At 54.3% G+C, this 27791-nt stretch overlaps 1 protein-coding gene across 2 annotated transcripts in view; it reads left to right on the forward strand.

Annotated features, from left to right (window-relative positions):
- Nucleotides 1-1372: 1372 nt before the first annotated feature.
- egfl7 (EGF-like-domain, multiple 7) overlaps nucleotides 1373-27791 on the forward strand; it is a 47393-nt gene continuing 20974 nt past the window's right edge. For both annotated transcript variants that reach the window (XM_072475811.1, XM_072475810.1), the window contains exons 1-4: nucleotides 1373-1515; nucleotides 1714-1839; nucleotides 3254-3366; nucleotides 25341-25517. In XM_072475811.1, the coding sequence (XP_072331912.1) occupies nucleotides 1439-1515; nucleotides 1714-1839; nucleotides 3254-3366; nucleotides 25341-25517 (493 nt within the window). In that variant the 5' untranslated portion in view covers nucleotides 1373-1438. The remainder of the gene's footprint in view (nucleotides 1516-1713; nucleotides 1840-3253; nucleotides 3367-25340; nucleotides 25518-27791) is intronic.

Consider the following 27791-nt stretch of genomic DNA (forward strand, 5'->3'; position numbering starts at 1 on the left):
TAGTCATACCTTAACGTAGCCACATCATAACATAGTCATACTGTAACATAGTCACATCGTAACATAATTATACCGTAACATAGTCACATCGTAACATAACCAAAACACCAAATAGTCACATCTTAACATAGTCATACCATAACAGTCACATTGTAACATATATGATTTGTAACATAGTTGTATCGTAACATTGCCGTACCGCAACACAATTGCATCGTAATATAGTCGCATTGTAACATATTCGCATCGTAACATAGTCATACTGTAATATAGACATATCGCAAATTAGATGCATCATAACATAGTCATATCATAACAGTTGCATCGTAACATAGTTGTATCATAACATAGTCGCATCGTAACATAGTCACATTGTAACATAGTCGCATTGTAACATAGTCGCATTGTAACATAGTCGCATTGTAACATCATTGCAACATAACATAGTTGTATTGTAGCATAGTCACATCATAACATAATTGCATCATAACATAGTTGCATCATAAAGTAGTTGTATTGTAGCACAGTCGCATCGTAAAAGTTGCACCGTAACAGTTGCATCGTAACAGTCTCATCGTAACATAGTTTCATCGTAACATAGTTGCATCGTAAAATAGTTGCATCATAACATAGTTGTATTGTAGCACAGTTGCATCGTAACAGTCGCATCGTAACAGTCGCATTGTAACATAGTCGCATCGTAACATAGTCACATCATAACATAGTCGCATCATAACGTAGTTGCATCATAACATAGTCGCATCGCAACATCATTGCATCATAACATAGTTGTATTGTAACACAGTTGCATCGTGACATAGTCGCATCGCAACATAGTCATACCGTAACAATCACATCAAAACATCGTCGCATTGTAACATAGTCACATCATAACAAAGTTGCATTGTAACATCATCGTATTGTAACACAGTCGTAATGTAACATAGGAACATAGTAACATTGAAACATAGGAACATCGTAACATAGTAACAGCTAGCACAGGAACACGGTAACAAAGGAACGCCGTAACACCATGAGATAGTAACATTGTAACGTAAGAACGTAGTAATGCTGTAACGCTGTCACATTGTCCCATAGTAACAGAGCTGACGGCAGCACACTCAGGGTTTATATACAGCTCTGTGACTCTCCTGTTTTACATCCACTTGGGGGCTGTTGCCAGAATGGGGGCAGGATGGGGGCAGAATGGGGGCAGGATGGGGGCAGGATGGGGGCAGAATGGGGGCAGGATGGGGGCAGGATGGGGGCAGGATGGGGGCAGGATGGCGAGGCTGAGGTGGCAGCTCCGCTTGGTAAATGCCCCCAGTGGGAAATACCATCGTAAACCCTGTTTTTTTAATCTCTCGCAGATCGACGCAGCTGAGGACAAGCGGCAGGCAGCTCCCGGGCAGGAGGGTGGCAAGGAGCAGGCGGCAGAATGTGGGCACTCTGGGTGGCACAGGGACTTGTCCTTGGCAGTTTTCTGAGTGTGGGTGGCCAGCGGGCACAAGGAGGGTGAGTATCGGGAGCCTTCAACGCGTGAGTTTTCGTTACCCCATTCCCACCCCTCCCTCGACTGCCAACACCCCCTCCCCCCCACCCCACCAGCCGCACCTCCACCCCATGCCCTGATTGGCCTCTGCCCACAGGACCTGATCCCACACACCTGCTCCCTCTACCCGTTCCTCACCTCTGCAATCTGTCTTTCCCCAGGGGCCGGGGTGTGTGCTCCACGCAGACCCTCCCAGCGACGGGGCTCCACACGGAGACCTTCGTCCAACCCGTGTATAAACCCTACATGGCCCACTGCCAGGGATATCGGCTGTGCAGCACTTACAGGTGAGAGGGGCAGCTCCACTCCCCGGCTGACTGGCCGGCTCAGGTGGGGCAAGGGGGTGGGGGGGAGGAAGGGGGGGGAGGGGGGCGGGGGGGAGAGTGAATGGGGGGGGGGGATGGGGACAGGGGTTGGGGAGGGGGGATGGGGGAGAGGGGGGATTGGGGAGGGGGCATTGGGGAGGGGGGATGGGGACAGGGGTTGGGGAGGGGTGTGTGTGGGGGAGTGGGTGAGGGGAGGGGGACGGGGGAGAGGGGGGATTGGGGAGGGGGGATTGGGGAGGGGGGTTGGGGAGGGGCGTATGTGGGGGAGTGGGTGAGGGGAGGGGGATGGGGGGGAGAGGGGGGATTGGGGAGGGGGGATTGGGGAGGGGTGTATGTGGGGGAGTGGGTGAGGGGAGGGGGGATGGGGAGGGGGTGGGGACAGGGGTTGGGGAAGGGTGTATGTGGGAGAGTGGGTGAGGGGAGAGTGGGTGAGGGGAGGGGGGTGGGGAGAGTGGGTGAGGGGAGGGGGGGTGGGGAGGAGGGGGGGTGTGAGGGAGGGGGATGGGGACAGGGGAGAGGGGGGTTGGGGAGGGGGATGTGGATGGGGGAGAGGGGGATTGGGAGGGGGGATTGGGGAGGGGGGTTGGGGAGGGGGATGTGGATGGGGGAGAGGGGGGATTGGGAGGGGGGATTGGGGAGGGGGGTTGGGGAGGGGGATGTGGATGGCGGAGAGGGGGATTGGGAGGGGGATTGGGGAGGGGGGTTGGGGAGGGGGATGTGGATGGCGGAGAGGGGGGATTGGGAAGGGGGATTGGGGAGGGGGGTTGGGGAGGTGGATGGGGATGGGGAGAGGGGGGAATTGGGAGGGGGACTGGGGAGGGGGGTTGGGGAGGGGGATGTGGATGGCGGAGAGGGGGGATTGGGAGGGGGGATTGGGGAGGGGGGTTGGGGAGGTGGATGGGGATGAGGAGAGGGGGGATTGGGAGGGGGGACTGGGGAGGGGGGTTGGGGAGGCGGATGGGGAGAGGGGGGATTGGGAGGGGGGATTGGGGAGGGGGGTTGGGGAGGTGGATGGGGATGGGGAGAGGGGGGATTGGGAGGGGGGACTGGGGAGGGGGGTTGGGGAGGGGGATGTGGATGGCGGAGAGGGGGGATTGGGAGGGGGGACTGGGGAGGGGGTTTGGGGAGGGGGATGTGGATGGCGGAGAGGGGGGATTGGGAGGGGGGATTGGGGAGGGGGGTTGGGGAGGTGGATGGGGATGGGGAGAGGGGGGATTGGGAGGGGGGACTGGGGAGGGGGGTTGGGGAGGCGGATGGGGATGGGGAGAGGGGGGATTGGGAGGGGGGTTGGGGAGGAACTCTCTTCCTCTCTCTCGCCCTCCCGCCTCCCCCTCCATGACCACATTCTGATTTCCCGCTGATCTCTCTTCCTCAGGACCACCTACAGGCTGTCGAGCCGGGAAGTGTATCGGACGGTGTATCGGACTGTGTATGAATGTTGTCCGGGATGGAGCAAGGCTCAGGAAGAAGCCATCGACTGTGATATTGGTGAGACAGGGGGGGGAGGCAGACCGGAAGGGTGAGGGGTGGGAGGAGCGGACATCAGAGAGAGAGAGAGAGTGGGAAGGAATGAGGAAAGGGAGGAGAACGGGGAGAGAGATGAAAGGGAATGTGGAGAGAAAGATCACGCCAGAAGTGTGTTGAGTTTGGTCGGGTATGGCTGGGTTTGGTTGGGTATTGTTTGGTTTGGTTGGGTATTGTTTGGTTTGGTTGGGTATTGTTTGGTACGGTTGGCTATGGTTGGGTATGGTTGGGTATGGTTGGGTATGGTTTGATATGGTTGGGTATGGTTGGGTATGGTTGGGTTTGGTTTGGTATGGTTGGGTATGGGTGGGTATGGTTTGGTACGGTTTGGTATGACTGGGTTTGGTTGGGTATGGTTGGGTATGGTTTGGTATGGTTTGGTATGGTTGGGTATGGTTTGGTATGGTTGGGATTGGTTGGGTATGGTTGGGTATGGTTGGGATTGGTTTGGTATGGTTGGGTATGGTTGGGTACGGTTGGGTATGGTTTGGTATGGTTGGGTATGGTTGGGTATGGTTGGGTCAGGTTGGGTGTGGCTGGGTTTGGTTGGGTATGGTTGGTTATGGTTGGGTATGGTTGGGTATGGTTGGGTATGGTTTGATATGGTTGGGTATGGCAGGATTTGGTTGTGTATGGTTGTGTATGGTTGGGATTGGTTTGGTATGGTTGGGTATGGGTGGGTATGGTTTGGTACGGTTTGGTATGGCTGGGTTTGGTTGTGTATGGTTTGGTATGGTTGGGTATGGTTGGGTATGGTTGGGTATGGTTGGGTTTGGTTGGGTATGGTTGGGTTTGGTTGGGTATGGTTGGGATTGGTTGGATATGGTTGGGTATGGTTGAGTATGGCTTGGTACGGTTGGGTATGGTTGGGTATGGTTTGGTATGGTTAGGTATGGCTGGGTTTGGTTGGGTATGGTTTGGTTTGGTTGGGTTTGGTTGGGTATGGTTGGGTCAGGTTGGGTGTGGCTGGGTTTGGTTGGGTATGGTTGGGTCTGGTTTGGTATAGTTGGGTATGGTTGGGTATGGTTTGGTATGGTTTGGTATGGCTGGGTTTGGTTGTGTATGGTTGTGTATGGTTGGGATTGGTTTGGTATGGTTGGGTATGGGTGGGTATGGTTTGGTACGGTTTGGTATGGCTGGGTTTGGTTGTGTATGGTTTGGTATGGTTGGGATTGGTTGGGTATGGTTGGGTATGGTTGGGATTGGTTTGGTATGGTTGGGTATGGTTGGGTATGGTTGGGTATGGCTGGGTATGGTTTGGTATGGTTGGGTATGGTTAGGTAAGGTTGGGTATGGTTGGGTATGGTTGGGTATGGTTGGGTATGGTTGGGTATGGTTAGGTAAGGTTGGGTATGGTTGGGTATGGTTGGGTATGGTTGGATATGGTTGGGTATGGTTGGGTATGGTTGGGTTTGGTTTGGTATGGTTGGGTCTGGTTGGGTCTGGTTGGGTATGGTTTGGTATGGTTGGGTATGGCTGGGTATGGTTTGGTATGGTTGGGTATGGTTTGGTATGGTTGGGTATGTTTGGGTATGGTTGGGATTGGTTGGGTAAGTTTGGGTATGGTTGGGATTGGTTTGGTATGGTTTGGTATGGTTGGGTATGTTTGGGTATGGTTAGGTATGGTTGGGTATGGTTGGGTATGGTTGGGTATGGTTTGGTACGGTTTGGTTTGGTTGGGTATGGTTTGGTATGGTTGTGTATGGTTGGGTTACTTGGGTCTGGTTGGGTATGATTGGGTATGGTTTGGTATGGTTGGGTATGGTTAGGTATGGTTGGGATTGGTTGGGTATGGTTGGGTATGGTTGGGATTGGTTTGGTATGGTTGGGTATGGTTGGGTATGGCTGGGTATGGTTTGGTATGGTTGTGTATGGTTAGGTAAGGTTGGGTATGGTTGGGTATGGTTGGGTATGGTTGGGTATGGTTGGGTCTGTTTGGTCTGGTTGGGTATGGTTTGGTATGGTTGGGTATGATTGGGTATGTTTGGGTATGGTTGGGTATGGTTGGGTATGGTTGGGTATGGTTGGGATTGGTTTGGTATGGTTTGGTATGGTTGGGTATGTTTGGGTATGGTTAGGTATGGTTTGGTATGGTTGGGTATGATTGGGTATGTTTGGGTATGGTTGGGATTGGTTGGGTATGTTTGGGTATGGTTGGGATTGGTTTGGTATGGTTTGGTATGGTTGGGTATGTTTGGGTATGGTTAGGTATGGTTGGGTATGGTTGGGTATGGTTGGGTATGGTTTGGTACGGTTTGGTTTGGTTGGGTATGGTTTGGTATGGTTGTGTATGGTTGGGTTACTTGGGTCTGGTTGGGTATGATTGGGTATGGTTTGGTATGGTTGGGTATGGTTAGGTATGGTTGGGATTGGTTGGGTATGGTTGGGTATGGTTGGGATTGGTTTGGTATGGTTGGGTATGGTTGGGTATGGCTGGGTATGGTTTGGTATGGTTGTGTATGGTTAGGTAAGGTTGGGTATGGTTGGGTATGGTTGGGTATGGTTGGGTATGGTTGGGTCTGTTTGGTCTGGTTGGGTATGGTTTGGTATGGTTGGGTATGATTGGGTATGTTTGGGTATGGTTGGGTATGGTTGGGTATGGTTGGGTATGGATGGTATGGTTGGGTATGTTTGGGTATGGTTTGGTACGGTTTGGTTTGGGTGGGTATGGTTGTGTATGGTTGGGTTTAGTTGGGTATGGTTGGGTATGGTTTGGTATGGTTGGGTATGGTTAGGTATGGTTGGGTATGGTTGGGTACGGTTGGGTATTGTTGGGTATGGTTAGGTATGGTTGGGTATGGTTAGGTATGGTTTGGTATGGTTGGGTATGGTTGGGTTTGGTTGGGTATGGTTGGGTATGGTTGGGTAAGGTTGGGTATGGTTGGGTATGGTTTGGTATGGTTGGGTAAGGTTGGGTATGGTTGGGTATGGTTTGGTATGGTTGGGTATGGTTGAGTATGGTTGGGTATGGTTGTGTATGGCTGGGTTTGGTTGGGTATGGTTAGGTATGGTTTGGTATGGTTGGGTATGGTTTGGTATGGTTGGGTAATGGCTGGGTTGGGTTGGGTATGGTTTGGTACGGTTGGGTTTGGTTGGGTAAGGTTGGGTATGGCAGGGTTTGGTTGGGTATGGTTGGGTATGGTTGGGTATGGTTGGGTATGGTTGGGTTTGGTTGGGTATGGTTGGGTATGGTTGGGTATGGTTGGGTATGGTTGGGTATGTTTGGGTATGGTTGGGTATGGTTGGGTATGGTTGGGTATGGTTTGGTATGGTTTGGTATGGTTAGGTATGGCTGGGTTTGGTTGGGTATGGTTGGGTATGGTTGGGTATGGTTGGGTATGGTTGGGTTTGGTTGGGTATGGTTGGGTATGGTTGGGTATGGTTGGGTATGGTTGGGTATGGTTGGGTATGGTTGAATATGGTTGGGGATGGCTGGGTTTGGTTGAGTATGGTCGGGTATGGCTGGGTTTGGTTGCGTATGGTTTGGTTTGGTTGGGTATGGTTGGGTATTGTTGGGTATGGTTGGGTATTGTTGGGTATTGTCCCTTCGTGTCCAGGGATGTACAGGTTAGGTGGATTGGTCGTGATAAATTGTCCCTTAGTGTCCAGGGATGTACAGGTTAGGTGGATTGACCGTGATAAATTGTCCCTTAGTGTCCAGGGATGTACAGGTTAGGTGGATTGGTCGTGATAAATTGTCCCTTAGTGTCCAGGGATGTACAGGTTAGGTTGATTGACCGTGATAAATTGTCCCTCAGTGTCCAGGGATGTACAGGTGAGGTGGATTGGCCGTGTTAAATTGTCCCTTCGTGTCCAGGTATGTACAGGTTAGGTGGATTGGCCGTGTTAAATTGTCCCTTAGTGTCCAGGGATGTGCAGGTTAGGTGGATTGGCCGTGATAAATTGTCCCCTTAGTGTCCAGGGATGTACAGGTTAGGTGGATTGGCCGTGTTAAATTGTCCCTTAGTGTCCAGCGATGTACAGGTTAGGTGGATTGGCCGTGTTAAATTGTCCCTTAGTGTCCAGGGATGTGCAGGTTAGGTGGATTGGCCGTGTTAAATTGTCCCTTAGTGTCCAGGGATGTACAGGTGAGGTGGATTGGCCGTGTTAAATTGTCCCTTAGTGTCCAGGGGTGTACAGGTTAGGTGGATTGGCCGTGATAAATTGTCCCTTAGTGTCCAGGGATGCGCAGGTTAGGTGGATTGGCCGTGATAAATTGTCCCTTAGTGTCCAGGGATGTACAGGTTAGGTGGATTGGCCGTGATAAATTGTCCCTTAGTGTCCAGGGATGTGCAGGTTAGGTGGATTGGCCGTGTTAAATTGTCCCTTAGTGTCCAGGGATGTACAGGTTAGGTGGATTGGCCGTGTTAAATTGTCCCTTAGTGTCCAGGGATGTACAGGTGAGGTGGATTGGCCGTGTTAAATTGTCCCTTAGTGTCCAGGGGTGTACAGGTTAGGTGGATTGGCCGTGATAAATTGTCCCTTAGTGTCCAGGGATGCGCAGGTTAGGTGGATTGGCCGTGATAAATTGTCCCTTAGTGTCCAGGGATGTACAGGTTAGGTGGATTGGCCGTGATAAATTGTCCCTTAGTGTCCAGGGATGTGCAGGTTAGGTGGATTGGCCGTGATAAATTGTCCCTTAGTGTCCAGGGATGTGCAGGTTAGGTGGATTGGCCGTGATAAATTGTCCCTTAGTGTCCAGGGATGTGCAGGTCAGGTGGATTGGCCGTGTTAAATTGTCCCTTAGTGTCCAGGGATGTACAGGTTAGGTGGATTGACCGTGTTAAATTGTCCCTTAGTGTCCAGGGATGTACAGGTTAGGTGGATTGGCCGTGTTAAATTGTCCCTTAGTGTCCAGGGATGTGCAGGTTAGGTGGATTGGCCGTGTTAAATTGTCCCTTAGTGTCAAGGGATGTACAGGTTAGGTGGATTGGCCATGTTAAATTGTCCCGTAGTGTCCAGGGATGTACAGGTTAGGTGGATTGGCCATGATAAATTGTCCCTTAGTGTCCAGGGATGTACAGGTTAGGTGGATTGGCCGTGTTAAATTGTCTCTTAGTGTCCAGGTATGTACAGGTTAGGTGGATTGGCCGTGTTAAATTGTCCCTTAGTGTCCAGGGATGTACAGGTTAGGTGGATTGGCCGTGTTAAATTGTCCCTTAGTGTCCAGGGATGTACAGGTTAGGTGGATTGACCGTGTTAAATTGTCCCTTAGTGTCCAGGGATGTGCAGGTTAGGTGGATTGGCCGTGTTAAATTGTCCCTTAGTGTCAAGGGATGTACAGGTTAGGTGGATTGGCCGTGTTAAATTGTCCCGTAGTGTCCAGGGATGTACAGGTTAGGTGGATTGGCCGTGATAAATTGTCCCTTAGTGTCCAGGGATGTACAGGTTAGGTGGATTGGACGTGTTAAATTGTCCCTTAGTGTCCAGGGATGTACAGGTTAGGTGGATTGGCCGTGTTAAATTGTCCCTTAGTGTCCAGGGATGTACAGGTTAGGTGGATTGGCCGTGTTAAATTGTCCCTTAGTGTCCAGGGATGTACAGGTTAGGTGGATTGGCCGTGATAAATTGTCCCTTAGTGTCCAGTGATGTACAGGTTAGGTGGATTGGCCGTGTTAAACTGTCCCTTAGTGTCCAGGGATGTACATGTTAGGTGGATTGGCCGAGTTAAATTGTCCCTTAGTGTCCAGCGGTGTACAGGTTAGGTGGATTGACCGTGATAAATTGTCCCTTAGTGTCCAGGGATGTACATGTTAGGTGGATTGGCCATGTTAAATTGTCCCTTAGTGTCCAGGGATGTACAGGTTAGGTGGATTGGCCGTGATAAATTGTCCCTTAGTGTCCAGGGATGTACAGGTTAGGTGGATTGACCGTGTTAAATTGTCCCTTAGTGTCCAGGGATGTGCAGGTTAGGTGGATTGGCCGTGTTAAATTGTCCCTTAGTGTCCAGGGATGTACAGGTTAGGTGGATTGGCCGTGTTAAATTGTCCCTTAGTGTCCAGGGATGTACAGGTTAGGTGGATTGACCGTGTTAAATTGTCCCTTAGTGTCCAGGGATGTGCAGGTTAGGTGGATTGGCCGTGTTAAATTGTCCCTTAGTGTCCAAGGATGTACAGGTTAGGTGGATTGGCCGTGTTAAATTGTCCCTTAGTGTCCAGGGATGTACAGGTTAGGTGGATTGACTGTGATAAATTGTCCCTTAGTGTCCAGGGATGTACAGGTTAGGTGGATTGGCCGTGATAAATTGTCCCTTAGTGTCCAGTGATGTACAGGTTAGGTGGATTGGCCGTGTTAAACTGTCCCTTAGTGTCCAGGGATGTGCAGGTTAGGTGGATTGGCCGTGTTAAATTGTCCCTAAGTGTCCAGCGGTGTACAGGTTAGGTGGATTGACCGTGATAAATTGTCCCTTAGTGTCCAGGGATGTGCAGGTTAGGTGGATTGGCCGTGATAAATTGTCCCTTAGTGTCCAGGGATGTGCAGGTTAGGTGGATTGGCCGTGTTAAATTGTCCCTTAGTGTCCCGGGATGTACAGGTTAGGTGGATTGACCGTGTTAAATTGTCCCTTAGTGTCCAGGGATGTACAGGTTAGGTGGATTGGCCGTGTTAAATTGTCCCTTAGTGTCCAGGGATGTACAGGTTAGGTGGATTGACCGTGTTAAATTGTCTCTTAGTGTCCAGGGATGTGCAGGTTAGGTGGATTGGCCGTTATAAATTGTCCCTTAGTGTCCAGGGATGTACAGGTTAGGTGGATTGGCCGTGTTAAATTGTCCCTTAGTGTCAAGGGATGTACAGGTTAGGTGGATTGGCCGTGTTAAATTGTCCCGTAGTGTCCAGGGATGTACAGGTTAGGTGGATTGGCCGTGATAAATTGTCCCTTAGTGTCCAGGGATGTACAGGTTAGGTGGATTGGCCGTGTTAAATTGTCTCTTAGTGTCCAGGGATGTACAGGTTAGGTGGATTGGCCGTGTTAAATTGTCCCTTAGTGTCCAGGGATGTACAGGTTAGGTGGATTGACCGTGTTAAATTGTCCCTTAGTGTCCAGGGATGTGCAGGTTAGGTGGATTGGCCGTGTTAAATTGTCCCTTAGTGTCCAGGGATGTACAGGTTAGGTGGATTGGCCGTGTTAAATTGTCCCTTAGTGTCCAGGGATGTACAGGTTAGGTGGATTGACTGTGATAAATTGTCCCTTAGTGTCCAGGGATGTACAGGTTAGGTGGATTGGCCGTGATCAATTGTCCCTTAGTGTCCAGGGATGTACAGGTTAGGTGGATTGACCGTGTTAAATTGTCCCTTAGTGTCCAGTGATGTGCAGGTTAGGTGGATTGGCCGTGTTAAACTGTCCCTTAGTGTCCAGGGATGTACATGTTAGGTGGATTGGCCGTGTTAAATTGTCCCTTAGTGTCCAGGGATGTACAGTTTAGGTGGATTGACCGTGTTAAATTGTCCCTTAGTGTCCAGGGATGTGCAGGTTAGGTGGATTGGCCGTGTTAAACTGTCCCTTAGTGTCCAGGGATGTACATGTTAGGTGGATTGGCCGTGTTAAATTGTCCCTTAGTGTCCAGCGGTGTACAGGTTAGGTGGATTGACCGTGATAAATTGTCCCTTAGTGTCCAGGGATGTACAGGTTAGGTGGATTGGCCGTGTTAAATTGTCCCTTAGTGTCCAGGGATGTACAGGTTAGGTGGATTGACTGTGATAAATTGTCCCTTAGTGTGCAGGGATGTACAGGTTAGGTGGATTGGCCGTGATCAATTGTCCCTTAGTGTCCAGGGATGTACAGGTTAGGTGGATTGACCGTGTTAAATTGTCCCTTAGTGTCCAGTGATGTGCAGGTTAGGTGGATTGGCCGTGTTAAACTGTCCCTTAGTGTCCAGGGATGTGCAGGTTAGGTGGATTGGCCGTGTTAAATTGTCCCTTAGTGTCCAGGGATGTACAGGTTAGGTGGATTGACCGTGATAAATTGTCCCTTAGTGCCCAGGGATGTACATGTTAGGTGGATTGGCCATGTTAAATTGTCCCTTAGTGTCCAGGGATGTACAGGTTAGGTGGATTGGCCGTGTTAAATTGTCCCTTAGTGTCCAGGGATGTACAGGTTAGGTGGATTGGCCGTGATAAATTGTCCCTTAGTGTCCAGGGATGTACAGGTTAGGTGGATTGACCGTGTTAAATTGTCCCTTAGTGTCCAGTGATGTACAGGTTAGGTGGATTGGCCGTGTTAAACTGTCCCTTAGTGTCCAGGGATGTACATGTTAGGTGGATTGGCCGTGTTAAATTGTCCCTTAGTGTCCAGCGGTGTACAGGTTAGGTGGATTGACCGTGATAAATTGTCCCTTAGTGCCCAGGGATGTACATGTTAGGTGGATTGGCCATGTTAAATTGTCCCTTAGTGTCCAGGGATGTACAGGTTAGGTGGATTGGCCGTGTTAAATTGTCCCTTAGTGTCCAGGGATGTACAGGTTAGGTGGATTGGCCGTGATAAATTGTCCCTTAGTGTCCAGGGATGTACAGGTTAGGTGGATTGACCGTGTTAAATTGTCCCTTAGTGTCCAGGGATGTGCCGGTTAGGTGGATTGGCCGTGTTAAATTGTCCCTCAGTGTCCAGGGATGTACAGGTTAGGTGGATTGGCCGTGATAAATTGTCCCTTAGTGTCCAGGGATGTGCAGGTTAGGTGGATTGACCGTGTTAAATTGTCCCTTAGTGTCCAGGGATGTACAGGTTAGGTGGATTGACCGTGTTACATTGTCCCTCAGTGTCCAGGGATGTACAGGTTAGGTGGATTGACCGTGATAAATTGTCCCTTAGTGTCCAGGGATGTACAGGTTAGGTGGATTGACCGTGTTACATTGTCCCTCAGTGTCCAGGGATGTACAGGTTAGGTGGATTGGCCGTGATAAATTGTCCCTTAGTGTCCAGGGATGTGCAGGTTAGGTGGATTGGCCGTGATAAATTGTCCCTTAGTGTCCAGGGATGTGCAGGTTAGGTGGATTGGCCGTGATAAATTGTCCCTTAGTGTCCAGGGATGTACAGGTTAGGTGGATTGGCCGTGTTAAATTGTCCCTTAGTGTCCAGGGATGTACAGGTTAGGTGGATTGGCTGTGATAAATTGTCCCTTAGTGTCCAGGGATGTGCAGTTTAGGTGGATTGTCTGTGTTAAATTGTCCCTTAGTGTCCAGGGATGTGCAGGTTAGGTGGATTGACCGTGATAAATTGTCCCTTAGTGTTCAGGGATGTGCAGGTTAGGTGGATAGGCCGTGATAAATTGTCCCTTAGTGTCCAGGGATGTACAGGTTAGGTGGATTGACTGTGATAAATTGTCCCTTAGTGTCCAGGAATGTGCAGGTTAGGTGGATTGGCCGTGATAAATTGTCCCTTAGTGTCCAGGGGTGTACAGGTTAGGTGGATTGACCGTGATAAATTGTCCCTTAGTGTCCAGGGATGTACAGGTTAGGTGGATTGACCGTGATAAATTGTCCCTTAGTGTCCAGGGATGTGCAGGTTAGGTGGATTGGCCGTGTTAAATTGTCCCTTAGTGTCCAGGGATGTACAGGTTGGGTGGATTGGCCGTGATAAATTGTCCCTTAGTGTCCAGGGATGTGCAGGTTAGGTGAATTGGCCGTGTTAAATTGTCCCTTAGTGTCCAGGGATGTACAGGTTAGGTGGATTGGCCGTGTTAAATTGTCCCTTAGTGTCCAGGGATGTACAGGTTAGGTGGATTGGCCGTGATACATGGTCCCTTAGTGTCCAGGGATGTACAGGTTAGGTGGATTGGCCGTGTTAAATTGTCCCTTAGTGTCCAGGGATGTACAGGTTAGGTGGATTGGCCGTGTTAAATTGTCCCTTAGTGTCCAGGGATGTACAGGTTAGGTGGATTGGCCGTGTTAAATTGTCCCTCAGTGTCCAGGGATGTACAGGTTAGGTGGATTGGCCGTGTTAAATTGTCCCTTAGTGTCCAGGGATGTACAGGTTAGGTGGATTGGCCGTGATAAATTGTCCCTCAGTGTCCAGGGATGTACAGGTGAGGTGGATTGGCCGTGTTAAATTGTCCCTTCGTGTCCAGGTATGTACAGGTTAGGTGGATTGGCCGTGTTAAATTGTCCCTTAGTGTCCAGGGATGTGCAGGTTAGGTGGATTGGCCGTGATAAATTGTCCCCTTAGTGTCCAGGGATGTACAGGTTAGGTGGATTGGCCGTGTTAAATTGTCCCTTAGTGTCCAGCGATGTACAGGTTAGGTGGATTGGCCGTGTTAAATTGTCCCTTAGTGTCCAGGGATGTGCAGGTTAGGTGGATTGGCCGTGTTAAATTGTCCCTTAGTGTCCAGGGATGTACAGGTGAGGTGGATTGGCCGTGTTAAATTGTCCCTTAGTGTCCAGGGGTGTACAGGTTAGGTGGATTGGCCGTGATAAATTGTCCCTTAGTGTCCAGGGATGCGCAGGTTAGGTGGATTGGCCGTGATAAATTGTCCCTTAGTGTCCAGGGATGTACAGGTTAGGTGGATTGGCCGTGATAAATTGTCCCTTAGTGTCCAGGGATGTGCAGGTTAGGTGGATTGGCCGTGATAAATTGTCCCTTAGTGTCCAGGGATGTGCAGGTTAGGTGGATTGGCCGTGATAAATTGTCCCTTAGTGTCCAGGGATGTGCAGGTCAGGTGGATTGGCCGTGTTAAATTGTCCCTTAGTGTCCAGGGATGTACAGGTTAGGTGGATTGACCGTGTTAAATTGTCCCTTAGTGTCCAGGGATGTACAGGTTAGGTGGATTGGCCGTGTTAAATTGTCCCTTAGTGTCCAGGGATGTGCAGGTTAGGTGGATTGGCCGTGTTAAACTGTCCCTTAGTGTCAAGGGATGTACAGGTTAGGTGGATTGGCCGTGTTAAATTGTCCCGTAGTGTCCAGGGATGTACAGGTTAGGTGGATTGGCCATGATAAATTGTCCCTTAGTGTCCAGGGATGTACAGGTTAGGTGGATTGGCCGTGTTAAATTGTCTCTTAGTGTCCAGGTATGTACAGGTTAGGTGGATTGGCCGTGTTAAATTGTCCCTTAGTGTCCAGGGATGTACAGGTTAGGTGGATTGGCCGTGTTAAATTGTCCCTTAGTGTCCAGGGATGTACAGGTTAGGTGGATTGACCGTGTTAAATTGTCCCTTAGTGTCCAGGGATGTGCAGGTTAGGTGGATTGGCCGTGTTAAATTGTCCCTTAGTGTCAAGGGATGTACAGGTTAGGTGGATTGGCCGTGTTAAATTGTCCCGTAGTGTCCAGGGATGTACAGGTTAGGTGGATTGGCCGTGATAAATTGTCCCTTAGTGTCCAGGGATGTACAGGTTAGGTGGATTGGACGTGTTAAATTGTCCCTTAGTGTCCAGGGATGTACAGGTTAGGTGGATTGGCCGTGTTAAATTGTCCCTTAGTGTCCAGGGATGTACAGGTTAGGTGGATTGGCCGTGTTAAATTGTCCCTTAGTGTCCAGGGATGTACAGGTTAGGTGGATTGGCCGTGATAAATTGTCCCTTAGTGTCCAGTGATGTACAGGTTAGGTGGATTGGCCGTGTTCAACTGTCCCTTAGTGTCCAGGGATGTACATGTTAGGTGGATTGGCCGAGTTAAATTGTCCCTTAGTGTCCAGCGGTGTACAGGTTAGGTGGATTGACCGTGATAAATTGTCCCTTAGTGTCCAGGGATGTACATGTTAGGTGGATTGGCCATGTTAAATTGTCCCTTAGTGTCCAGGGATGTACAGGTTAGGTGGATTGGCCGTGATAAATTGTCCCTTAGTGTCCAGGGATGTGCAGGTTAGGTGAATTGGCCGTGATAAATTGTCCCTTAGTGTCCAGGGATGTACAGGTTAGGTGGATTGACCGTGTTAAATTGTCCCTTAGTGTCCAGGGATGTGCAGGTTAGGTGGATTGGCCGTGTTAAATTGTCCCTTAGTGTCCAAGGATGTACAGGTTAGGTGGATTGGCCGTGTTAAATTGTCCCTTAGTGTCCAGGGATGTACAGGTTAGGTGGATTGACTGTGATAAATTGTCCCTTAGTGTCCAGGGATGTACAGGTTAGGTGGATTGGCCGTGATAAATTGTCCCTTAGTGTCCAGTGATGTACAGGTTAGGTGGATTGGCCGTGTTAAACTGTCCCTTAGTGTCCAGGGATGTGCAGGTTAGGTGGATTGGCCGTGTTAAATTGTCCCTAAGTGTCCAGCGGTGTACAGGTTAGGTGGATTGACCGTGATAAATTGTCCCTTAGTGTCCAGGGATGTGCAGGTTAGGTGGATTGGCCGTGATAAATTGTCCCTTAGTGTCCAGGGATGTGCAGGTTAGGTGGATTGGCCGTGTTAAATTGTCCCTTAGTGTCCCGGGATGTACAGGTTAGGTGGATTGACCTTGTTAAATTGTCCCTTAGTGTCCAGGGATGTACAGGTTAGGTGGATTGGCCGTGTTAAATTGTCCCTTAGTGTCCAGGGATGTACAGGTTAGGTGGATTGACCGTGTTAAATTGTCTCTTAGTGTCCAGGGATGTGCAGGTTAGGTGGATTGGCCGTTATAAATTGTCCCTTAGTGTCCAGGGATGTACAGGTTAGGTGGATTGGCCGTGTTAAATTGTCCCTTAGTGTCAAGGGATGTACAGGTTAGGTGGATTGGCCGTGTTAAATTGTCCCGTAGTGTCCAGGGATGTACAGGTTAGGTGGATGGCCGTGATAAATTGTCCCTTAGTGTCCAGGGATGTACAGGTTAGGTGGATTGGCCGTGTTAAATTGTCTCTTAGTGTCCAGGGATGTACAGGTTAGGTGGATTGGCCGTGTTAAATTGTCCCTTAGTGTCCAGGGATGTACAGGTTAGGTGGATTGACCGTGTTAAATTGTCCCTTAGTGTCCAGGGATGTGCAGGTTAGGTGGATTGGCCGTGTTAAATTGTCCCTTAGTGTCCAGGGATGTACAGGTTAGGTGGATTGGCCGTGTTAAATTGTCCCTTAGTGTCCAGGGATGTACAGGTTAGGTGGATTGACTGTGATAAATTGTCCCTTAGTGTCCAGGGATGTACAGGTTAGGTGGATTGGCCGTGATCAATTGTCCCTTAGTGTCCAGGGATGTACAGGTTAGGTGGATTGACCGTGTTAAATTGTCCCTTAGTGTCCAGTGATGTGCAGGTTAGGTGGATTGGCCGTGTTAAACTGTCCCTTAGTGTCCAGGGATGTACATGTTAGGTGGATTGGCCGTGTTAAATTGTCCCTTAGTGTCCAGCGGTGTACAGGTTAGGTGGGTTGACCGTGATAAATTGTCCCTTAGTGCCCAGGGATGTACATGTTAGGTGGATTGGCCATGTTAAATTGTCCCTTAGTGTCCAGGGATGTACAGGTTAGGTGGATTGGCCGTGTTAAATTGTCCCTTAGTGTCCAGGGATGTACAGGTTAGGTGGATTGGCCGTGATAAATTGTCCCTTAGTGTCCAGGGATGTACAGGTTAGGTGGATTGACCGTGTTAAATTGTCCCTTAGTGTCCAGTGATGTACAGGTTAGGTGGATTGGCCGTGTTAAACTGTCCCTTAGTGTCCAGGGATGTACATGTTAGGTGGATTGGCCGTGTTAAATTGTCCCTTAGTGTCCAGCGGTGTACAGGTTAGGTGGATTGACCGTGATAAATTGTCCCTTAGTGCCCAGGGATGTACATGTTAGGTGGATTGGCCATGTTAAATTGTCCCTTAGTGTCCAGGGATGTACAGGTTAGGTGGATTGGCCGTGTTAAATTGTCCCTTAGTGTCCAGGGATGTACAGGTTAGGTGGATTGACCGTGTTAAATTGTCCCTTAGTGTCCAGGGATGTGCCGGTTAGGTGGATTGGCCGTGTTAAATTGTCCCTCAGTGTCCAGGGATGTACAGGTTAGGTGGATTGGCCGTGATAAATTGTCCCTTAGTGTCCAGGGATGTACAGGTTAGGTGGATTGACCGTGTTAAATTGTCCCTCAGTGTCCAGGGATGTACAGGTTAGGTGGATTGGCCGTGATAAATTGTCCCTTAGTGTCCAGGGATGTACAGGTTAGGTGGATTGACCGTGTTACATTGTCCCTCAGTGTCCAGGGATGTACAGGTTAGGTGGATTGGCCGTGATAAATTGTCCCTTAGTGTCCAGGGATGTGCAGGTTAGGTGGATTGGCCGTGATAAATTGTCCCTTAGTGTCCAGGGATGTGCAGGTTAGGTGGATAGGCCGTGATAAATTGTCCCTTAGTGTTCAGGGATGTGCAGGTTAGGTGGATAGGCCGTGATAAATTGTCCCTTAGTGTCCAGGGATGTACAGGTTAGGTGGATTGACTGTGATAAATTGTCCCTTAGTGTCCAGGGATGTACAGGTTAGGTGGATTGACTGTGATAAATTGTCCCTTAGTGTCCAGGAATGTGCAGGTTAGGTGGATTGGCCGTGATAAATTGTCCCTTAGTGTCCAGGGGTGTACAGGTTAGGTGGATTGACCGTGATAAATTGTCCCTTAGTGTCCAGGGATGTACAGGTTAGGTGGATTGGCCGTGATAAATTGTCCCTTAAGGTCCAGTAATGTGCAGGTTAGGTGGATTGGCCGTGTTAAATTGTCCCTTAGTGTCCAGGGATGTACAGGTTGGGTGGATTGGCCGTGATAAATTGTCCCTTAGTGTCCAGGGATGTGCAGGTTAGGTGAATTGGCCGTGTTAAATTGTCCCTTAGTGTCCAGGGATGTACAGGTTAGGTGGATTGGCCGTGATACATGGTCCCTTAGTGTCCAGGGATGTACAGGTTAGGTGGATTGGCCGTGTTAAATTGTCCCTTAGTGTCCAGGGATGTACAGGTTAGGTGGATTGGCCGTGATACATGGTCCCTTAGTGTCCAGGGATGTACAGGTTAGGTGGATTGGCCGTGTTAAATTGTCCCTTAGTGTCCAGGGATGTACAGGTTAGGTGGATTGGCCGTGTTAAATTGTCCCTTAGTGTCCAGGGATGTACAGGTTAGGTGGATTGACCGTTAAATTGTCCCTTAGTGTCCAGGGATGCGCAGGTTAGGTGGATTGGCCGTGTTAAATTGCCCCTTAGTGTCCAGGGATGTACAGGTTAGGTGGATTGGCCGTGTTAAATTGTCCCTTAGTGTCCAGGGATGTGCAGGTTAGGTGGATTGACCGTGTTAAATTGTCCCTTAGTGTCCAGGGATGTGCAGGTTAGGTGGATTGACCGTGTTAAATTGTCCCTTAGTGTCCAGGGATGTGCAGGTTAGGTGGATTGACCGTGTTAAATTGTCCCTTAGTGTCCAGGGATGTGCAGGTTAGGTGGATTGACTGTGTTAAGGTTAGGTGTGGTTACAGGGATAGGGCAGGGCAGTGGGCCTGGGTCGGGTGGTCTTTCAGAGGGTTGGTGCAGACTCGATGGGCTGAATGGCCTCCTTCTGCACTGCTGGGATTCTCTGGATTTACAGAACCATGCAGCGCAGAAAAGGCCCTTCAGCCCATCGAGTATGGAAGGCACCTGCCGATCCTAACCCCATTTGCCATACTTCCCCCATCGCCTTGAATGTTGTGACGGCCAAGTGCTCAGCCAGGAACTTTCTAAAGTATGTGAGGCAGCCCCCCCCCCCAGACAGAGCGTTCCAGACCCCCCCCCCCCCCAGACAGAGCGTTCCAGACCCGCCTCCCCCCCTCCCAGACAGAGCATTCCAGACCCGCCTCCCCCCCTCCCAGACAGAGCGTTCCAGACCCTCCTCCCCCCCCAGACAGCGCGTTCCAGACCCGCCTCCCCCCCCCTCAGACAGAGCGTTCCAGACCCGCCTCCCCCCCCCTCAGACAGAGCGTTCCAGACCCTCTCCCCCCCCAGACAGAGCGTTCCAGACCCTCCCCCCCCCTCAGACAGAGCGTTCCAGACCCTCTCCCCCCCCAGACAGAGCGTTCCAGACCCTCCCCCCCCCTCCCAGACAGAGCGTTCCAGACCCGCCTCCCCCCCCCCTCAGACAGAGCGTTCCAGACCCGCCTCCCCCCCCCTCCCAGACAGAGCGTTCCAGACCCGCCTCCCCCCCTCCCAGACAGAGCGTTCCAGACCCTCTCCCCCCCTCCCAGACAGAGCGTTCCAGACCCTCCCCCCCCCCTCCCAGACAGAGCGTTCCAGACCCTCCCCCCCCCCAGACAGAGCGTTCCAGACCCTCTCCCCCCTCAGACAGAGCGTTCCAGACCCTCCTCCCCCACCCCTCCCAGACAGAGCGTTCCAGACCCGCCTCCCCCCCCAGACAGAGCGTTCCAGACCCACCCCCCTCCCAGACAGAGCGTTCCAGACCCACCCCCCCTCCCAGACAGAGCGTTCCAGACCCGCCTCCCCCCCTCCCAGACAGAGCGTTCCAGACCCTCTCCCCCCCTCCCAGGCAGAGCGTTCCAGACCCACCCCCCCTCCCAGACAGAGCGTTCCAGACCCTCCCCCCCTCCCAGACAGAGCGTTCCAGACCCTCCCCCCCCTCCCAGACAGAGCGTTCCAGACCCTCTCCCCCCCCTCCCAGACAGAGCGTTCCAGACCCTCTCCCCCCCCTCCCAGACAGAGCGTTCCAGACCCGCCTCCCCCCCCCCTCAGACAGAGCGTTCCAGACCCTCTCCCCCCCTCCCAGACAGAGCATTCCAGACCCGCCTCCCCCCCTCCCAGACAGAGTGTTCCAGACCCGCCTGCCCCCCCCTCCCAGACAGAGCATTCCAGACCCGCCTCCCCCCCTCCCAGACAGAGCGTTCCAGACCCTCCCCCCCTCCCAGACAGAGCGTTCCAGACCCTCTCCCCCCCTCCCAGACAGAGCGTTCCAGACCCTCCTCCTCCCCCCCCCGCCCGACAGAGCGTTCCAGACCCTCCTCCTCCCCCCCCCTCCCAGACAGAGCGTTCCAGACCCTCCCCCCCCCTCCCAGACAGAGCGTTCCAGACCCTCTCCCCCCCCCTCCCAGGCAGAGCGTTCCAGACCCTCTCCCCCCCTCCCAGGCAGAGCGTTCCAGACCCACCCCCCCTCCCAGACAGAGCGTTCCAGACCCTCCCCCCCCTCCCAGACAGAGCGTTCCAGACCCTCTCCCCCCCCCCCAGACAGAGCGTTCCAGACCCTCTCCCCCCCTCCCAGACAGAGCGTTCCAGACCCACCCCCCCTCCCAGACAGAGCGTTCCAGACCCTCACCCCCCCCCTCCCAGGCAGAGCGTTCCAGATCCTCTCCCCCCCTCCCAGACAGAGCGTTCCAGACCCTCCCCCCCCCTCAGACAGAGCGTTCCAGACCCTCTCCCCCCCCCTCCCAGACAGAGCGTTCCAGACCCGCCTCTCCCCCCTCCCAGACAGAGCGTTCCAGACCCTCTCCCCCCCCCCCCTCCTAGACAGAGCGTTCCAGACCCTCCCCCCCCTCCCAGACAGAGCGTTCCAGACCCTCCCCCCCCCTCCCAGACAGAGCGTTCCAGACCCTCTCCCCCCTCCCAGACAGAGCGTTCCAGACCCTCCCCCCCCCCCAGACAGAGCGTTCCAGACCCTCTCTCCCCCCCCCCAGACAGAGCGTTCCAGACCCTCTCCCCCCTCGCAGACAGAGCGTTCCAGACCCTCTCCCCCCCTCCCAGACAGAGCGTTCCAGACCCTCTCCCCCCCTCCCAGACAGAGCGTTCCAGACCCTCTCCCCCCTCCCAGACAGAGCGTTCCAGACCCTCCCCCCCCTCCCAGACAGAGCGTTCCAGACCCTCTCCCCCCCCCCTCCCAGACAGAGCGTTCCAGACCCTCTCCCCCCCTCCCAGACAGAGCGTTCCAGACCCGCCTCTCCCCCCCTCCCAGACAGAGCGTTCCAGACCCTCTCCCCCCCCCCTCCCAGACAGAGCGTTCCAGACCCTCCCCCCCCCCAGACAGAGCGTTCCAGACCCGCCTCCCCCCCCTCCCAGACAGAGCGTTCCAGACCCTCTCCCCCCTCCCTCCCAGACAGAGCGTTCCAGACCCTCTCCCCCCCTCCCAGACAGAGCGTTCCAGACCCTCCCCCCCCCCCAGACAGAGCGTTCCAGACCCACTTCCCCCCCCCTCCCAGACAGAGCGTTCCAGACCCTCTCCCCCCTCCCAGACAGAGCGTTCCAGACCCTCCCCCCCCCAGACAGAGCGTTCCAGACCCGCCTCCCCCCTCCCAGACAGAGCGTTCCAGACCCTCTCCCCCCCTCCCAGACAGAGCGTTCCAGACCCTCCCCCCCCCCCCCAGACAGAGCGTTCCAGACCCACTTCCCCCCCCCCTCCCAGACAGAGCGTTCCAGACCCTCTCCCCCCCTCCCAGACAGAGCGTTCCAGACCCTCCCCCCCCCCAGACAGAGCGTTCCAGACCCGCCTCCCCCCCTCCCAGACAGAGCGTTCCAGACCCTCTCCCCCCCTCCCAGACAGAGCGTTCCAGACCCTCTCCCCCCCTCCCAGACAGAGCGTTCCAGACCCTCCCCCCCCCCCAGACAGAGCGTTCCAGACCCTCCTCCCCCCTCCCAGAGAGAGCGTTCCAGACCCGCCTCTCCCCCTCCCAGACAGAGCGTTCCAGACCCTCCCCCCCCCCAGACAGAGCGTTCCAGACCCTCTCCCCCCTCCCAGACAGAGCGTTCCAGACCCTCTCCCCCCCCCTCCCAGACAGAGCGTTCCAGACCCCCCCCCAGACAGAGCGTTCCAGACCCCCTCCCCCCCCACTCCCAGACAGAGCGTTCCAGACCCTCTCCCCCCCCTCCCAGACAGAGCGTTCCAGACCCGCCTCTCCCCCCTCCCAGACTGAGCGTTCCAGACCCCCTCCCCCCCTCCCAGGCAGAGCGTTCCAGACCCGCCTCCCCCCCTCCCAGACAGAGCGTTCCAGACCCCCCCCCCAGACAGAGCGTTCCAGACCCGCCTCTCCCCCCCCTCCCAGACAGAGCGTTCCAGACCCTCTCCCCCCCCTCCCAGACAGAGCGTTCCAGACCCCCTCCCCCCCTCCCAGCCAGAGCGTTCCAGACCCGCCTCCCCCCCTCCCAGACAGAGCGTTCCAGACCCCCCCCCAGACAGAGCGTTCCAGACACTCTCCCCCCCCTCCCAGCTAGAGCGTTCCAGACCCGCCTCTCCCCTCCCTCCCAGACAGAGCGTTCCAGACCCTCTCCCCCCCCCCCCTCCCAGACAGAGCATTCCAGACCCTCTCCCCCCCCCTCCCAGACAGAGCGTTCCAGACCCGCCTCCCCCCCTCCCAGACAGAGCGTTCCAGACCCGCCTCCCCCCCCCCTCCCAGACAGAGCGTTCCAGACCCTCTCCCCCCCTCCCAGACAGAGCGTTCCAGACCCTCTCCCCCCCCTCCCAGACAGAGCGTTCCAGACCCTCACCACCCTCTGTGGAAAACAACTTTTCCTCAAATCCCCCCTGAACCTCCCACCCCTAACCTTGAACTTGTGTCCCCCTCGGTACTGACCCTTCAACTGAGGGGACCAGCTGCTCCCTATCCTCCCTGTCCGTGCCCCTCAGAATCTTGTCCACCTCGATCAGGTCGCCCCTCAGTCCTCTCTGTTCCAGAGAAAACAACCCAAACCCCAACCTCTCTTCATAACTGAAATGTTACATCCCAGCAACATCCTGGTGAATCCCCTCTGCCCCCCTCCAGCGCAATCACATCCTTCCTGTAATGTGGCGACGAGGACTGCACTCAGTGCTCCCGCTGTGGCCTCACCAAGCTTCTATACAACTCCACCATGACCCCCTGCTGTTGTAATCTCTGCCTCGATTGATAAAAGCGAGTGTCCGATGTGCCTTTTTCACCCCCCTATTAACCTGCCCTTCTGCCTTCAGAGATCTGTGGACAAACTCGCCAAGGTCCCTCTGTTCCTGGGAACTTCCCAGTGTCAGGCCGCTCATTGAATATTTCCTTGTCGTGTTACTCCTTCCAGAGTGATCACCGCGCACGTTTCAGGGTTAAATTCCATCTGCCACTTACCCGCCCATTTAACCATCCCGTCTACATCTTCCTGTAACAAGGCTCTCAGCCTCACTGTTAACCACCCGGACAATCTTTGTGTCACCCACAACCTTACTGATCCGACCCCCACATCGTCATCTCTGTCGTTTATATAAATAATGGCTAATCGGGGCCCAGCTCAGGTCCCTGAGATACGCCCCTGGACAGTGGCTTCCAGACACTAAAGATTCCACAGGACAATGCCTTGGCGAATCAGAGTCAAGCCGCCTGGTTTATATGTTCAGACAATGCTTGGCGGTTAACTGTCAGTCACCATCAACTGGTGCATTCTCCATGGCAACGCCTCTACCAATCGGAGTCCACTTGCCAACCAATCAACACCATCTTCTCATCCAGTAGAAAGTTGTTGGGCGGGATTCTCTTGGGCAACGGGCTGTGGAGTCCGAGTTCCCGACCAAATGGGGGCCGGCACCGCTTTGGCGACGCGGCGAGCTCAGAGAGCAGGCCGCGCGCCACATCGACGGCCCCGGGCCCGCCCCCGGCCGGCCGGGTTCCCGACAGCGTCGGTCGCGTGTGGTCTCGCCCGTCGGGAACTCAGCGTGGCGGCTCTACGCTGCCGCCCTGCTGGCCGGGCCCCAGCCAAATGGGGAGTCGGTGGCCGGTAAACGCCACTGTTCCCACCCCGGCCTCTGCACATAGCCCCAGAATGGGAGAATCCAGACCCCGGTTTCCCCTGACATTGGTATTCTTGCGCAATGTCCTGATGAGTGAAAGTTGAAAAGCTTTGACAAAATGTCAGAAATACTCATGTTGTGTACGACCGAAAGGCTACCGATATTTATCCTTTAATCAGCATCACACAAAACTGACTTTCTGGGCTATTCCCACATTGCTCTTTATGGGAGCTTGCTGTGCACAAATTAGCTGCCGCATTTCCTGAAGTGCAGCAGTCAGCACATTGCACCAAGTAGCTCATTGGTCATCAAGCACTTCTGAGGGGCTCGCAGGAGTGAGAGGTGCTAGAGGAATGTACATCCTACTTGCAGGGAGCAGCTGACAGGAGATCGCACCTCGATGGACAGTTAGCAAGTTTGGAGTCTCCGTCCGAATCTCCGCCCTGAGCCCCAGCTCCTGGATCCTCCGGGTTGTCCACATTTCGGGGACTGCTGCGCTGAACATCCGGCCTCTGACCCTGTGTCTTTCTCTCTCTCTCTCCCGGCGATCTGTGACAAACCGTGCCAAAATGGCGGCTCCTGCTCCTAGCCAAACAGGTGCGCCTGTCGCTCTGGCTGGGCTGGGAGGTCGTGTTCGATAGGTAAACCAAGTAGAGAATAGCGTGGGCAAATGTGAAATTGTCCATTTTGGCAGGAAGAATGAGAAAGAAGCTGATTATCGAGATGGTGAGAGTTTGCAGAGTTCTGAGATGCAGAGGGATCTGGGGGTCACGGGGCATGAATCACAAAAAGCTGGCGCACAGGAACAGCAAGTACTTACAGCCGGCAGCAATGCAGAGTTGATCTTATTGAATGACAGGGTAGGCTTGAGGAGTCGAATGGTGTCCTCCTGCTCCTAATCCGTATCTTCAATGCTCGAGCAGCACCAATGAGCCGGAGGGTTGGAGGAGATAGGGAGGCGTGGGGAGGAACAGGGAGGCATTTGAAAACCTGGATGGGAATTTTTTTAATCGCGGAGCTGTTTGACCGGGAGCCGATGGGTCAGCGAGCGCGGGGTGGAGGTGATTGGGGAGCGGGGTGTGCAGGGATTGGACACGGGAACAGCAGAGGTTTCCGTGACCTTGGGTTTACGGGGCTGGAGGGAGAGTAGCCGGAGCGTGTTGGAATGGTCAGGCTCGAGGTAACGAGGGTTTCAACAGCAGATGAACTGAGGCAGGGGTGAAGTCAGGCGATGATACGAAGGTGCAGGTAGGTGTTCTCCATGATGTAACTTGGCATTGTGTCCACTGATCAGAGACACAATCTACTCACCTCCATTTGTCACAATGTGTTCTCTCTCTCTCTGCGCTCTCTCTGTTTCTCGTTCCCCTTTCTGCTCTGATATCCAGATGTTGATGAATGCCGTACACGTGCCCTGCTGTGCAGCCAACGATGTGTCAATACCCTCGGCAGCTACAGATGCCAATGCCTCCCAGGATACACGCTGATGGGCAACGGGAGGTCCTGCAAGAGATCGCTGGCCGCCATTCCGAGGCCCACGGCACCCCCGCCACCACTCCCGCCAGGTCAGCACGGTCCGCACAGCAGAGGCAGGGCAACGCCGGAAATCAGGAATGTCCCGTCAAACACACCGCACTTTGGGAAGGAGAGGGTGTGGCGGGAGATTTATCCCGGACGGGGACCGGGGCTGAGGGAGCTCCTCCACTGGGAGAAGTTGGGATTGTCCAGGAGGTCAAGGGGATTTAATCCCAGGCATCCACAATCGCGGAGGGGGCGGCCGGCCTCCTGTCCAAGGCCTTGTCCACCTCAACGGAAAATTACTGCGAGGTGCAGGTGGGCAGGAACCTTGGGGCTGGGTCAGGCGGGTTTCCTGATCGACAATGGAGAGAGGGTCAAGGGTTATGAGGGACGGGCAGGAAAGTGAAGCCAAGGCCACAGCGGATCGGCCATGTCCTTGGCGAGCAGGTCGAGCGGGCCTGAGCCTGCCACAGCAGGCCCGAGGCTGCCGAATGGGCCCCAGGCTGGCGAGCGGGCCCGAGGCTGCTGAGCAGGCCCCAGGTTGCCAAGCGAGCCCCAGGCTGCCGAGCAGGCCCGAGGCTGGGCCCGAGGTTGCCGAGCAGGCCCCAGGCTGCCGAGCAGGCCCCAGGTTGGGCCCCAGGCTAGCCCCAAGGCTGCTGAGCGGGCCTGAGTCTGCCGAGCAGGCCCGAGTTGGCCGAGCAGGCCCGAGGCTGCCGAGCAGGCCCGAGGCTGGGCCCGAGGTTGCCGAGCAGGCCCCAGGCTGCCGAGCAGGCCCCAGGTTGGGCCCCAGGCTAGCCCCAAGGCTGCTGAGCGGGCCTGAGTCTGCCAAGCAGACCTGAGTCTGCCGAGCAGGCCCGAGTTGGCCGAGCAGGCCCGAGGCTGCTGAGCGGGCCTGAGTCTGCCGAGCAGGCCTGAGTCTGCCGAGCAGGCCCCAGGCTGCCGAGCAGGCCCAAGGCTGCAGAGCAGGCCCCAGGTTGGGCCCCAGGCTAGCCCCAAGGCTGCTGAGCGGGCCTGAGTCTGCCGAGCAGGCCCGAGGCTGCCGAGCAGGCCCGAGTTGGCCGAGCAGGCCCGAGTTGGCCGAGCAGGCCTGAGTCTGCCGAGCAGGCCCCAGGCTGCCGAGCAGGCCCAAGGCTGCAGAGCAGGCCCCAGGTTGGGCCCCAGGCTAGCCCCAAGGCTGCTGAGCGGGCCTGAGTCTGCCGAGCAGGCCCGAGTTGGCCGAGCAGGCCCGAGTTGGCCGAGCAGGCCTGAGTCTGCCGAGCGGGCCCCAGGTTGGCGAGCGGGCCCCAGGTTGCCGAACGGGATGGAGCGGGATGGGGGATCGGGACCGGGCTGGTGGGGGGGGTGCGATGTTGGGTGGGGGGGTGGGGGGAGGGGCGCCAGTGCACCGTACGTCAGCGGCTTCTCATTATGACCCCTGGTCCGCGCTGTGAGATTCCATTCACGTACCGGGAGTGATGATGGAGAGAATCTGACATCAGCATCGCCTGGCAACCCGGGGAGACCTTTCCCCTGCATTGAGATAGCGCCTGTCACACATTCCCCCAACACCCCCCTCGCAAGGCTTCTCACGAGGAGCGAACGTCAAAGAGCGACCACACGCCGGGCCAGAGAATGGCCAAAGCTTTGGCCAGTGAGGTGGAGTTGAAGGAGTGACGCGAGTGAGGGGGGGAGGGGGGGAGGGGGAATTGGAGGGGTTTGAGTGGGGGCGGGGGGGAGGAATTCCGGAGCTCGGGGACACGCTGGGCAGCTGAGGGCTTCGCCGCCGGGGGGGGGAGAGATTGAAAGCAGGATGCTGGCGAGGGGGACAGACATCGCGGAGGGTGGTTCAGTGAGGGGGGCGAGGGTTATGGAGGGTGGGGTTAGAGTTCACAGACATCGCGGAGGGTGGTTCAGTGAGGGGAGGGCGAGGGTTATGGAGGGTGGGGTTAGAGTTCACAGACATCGCGGAGGGTGGTTCAGTGAGGGGGGCGAGGGTTATGGAGGGTGGGGTTAGAGTTCACAGATATCACGGAGGGTGGTTCAGTGAGGGGAGGGCGAGGGTTATGGAGGGTGGGGTTAGAGGGGGACAGATATCACGGAGGGTGGTTTATTGAGGAGGCGAGGGTTATGGAGGGTGGGGTTAGAGGGGGACAGATATCACGGAGGGTGGTTTATTGAGGAGGCGAGGGTTATGGAGGGTGGGGTTAGAGGGGGACAGATATCACGGAGGGTGGTTTATTGAGGAGGCGAGGGTTATGGAGGGTGGGGTTAGAGGGGGACAGATATCACGGAGGGTGGGTTAGTGAGAGGAGTCGAGGGTTATGGAGGGTGGGGTTAGAGTT

The sequence above is a fragment of the Scyliorhinus torazame genome, chromosome 14, assembly GCF_047496885.1.
Source record: "Scyliorhinus torazame isolate Kashiwa2021f chromosome 14, sScyTor2.1, whole genome shotgun sequence".
NCBI lineage: Eukaryota > Metazoa > Chordata > Chondrichthyes > Carcharhiniformes > Scyliorhinidae > Scyliorhinus > Scyliorhinus torazame.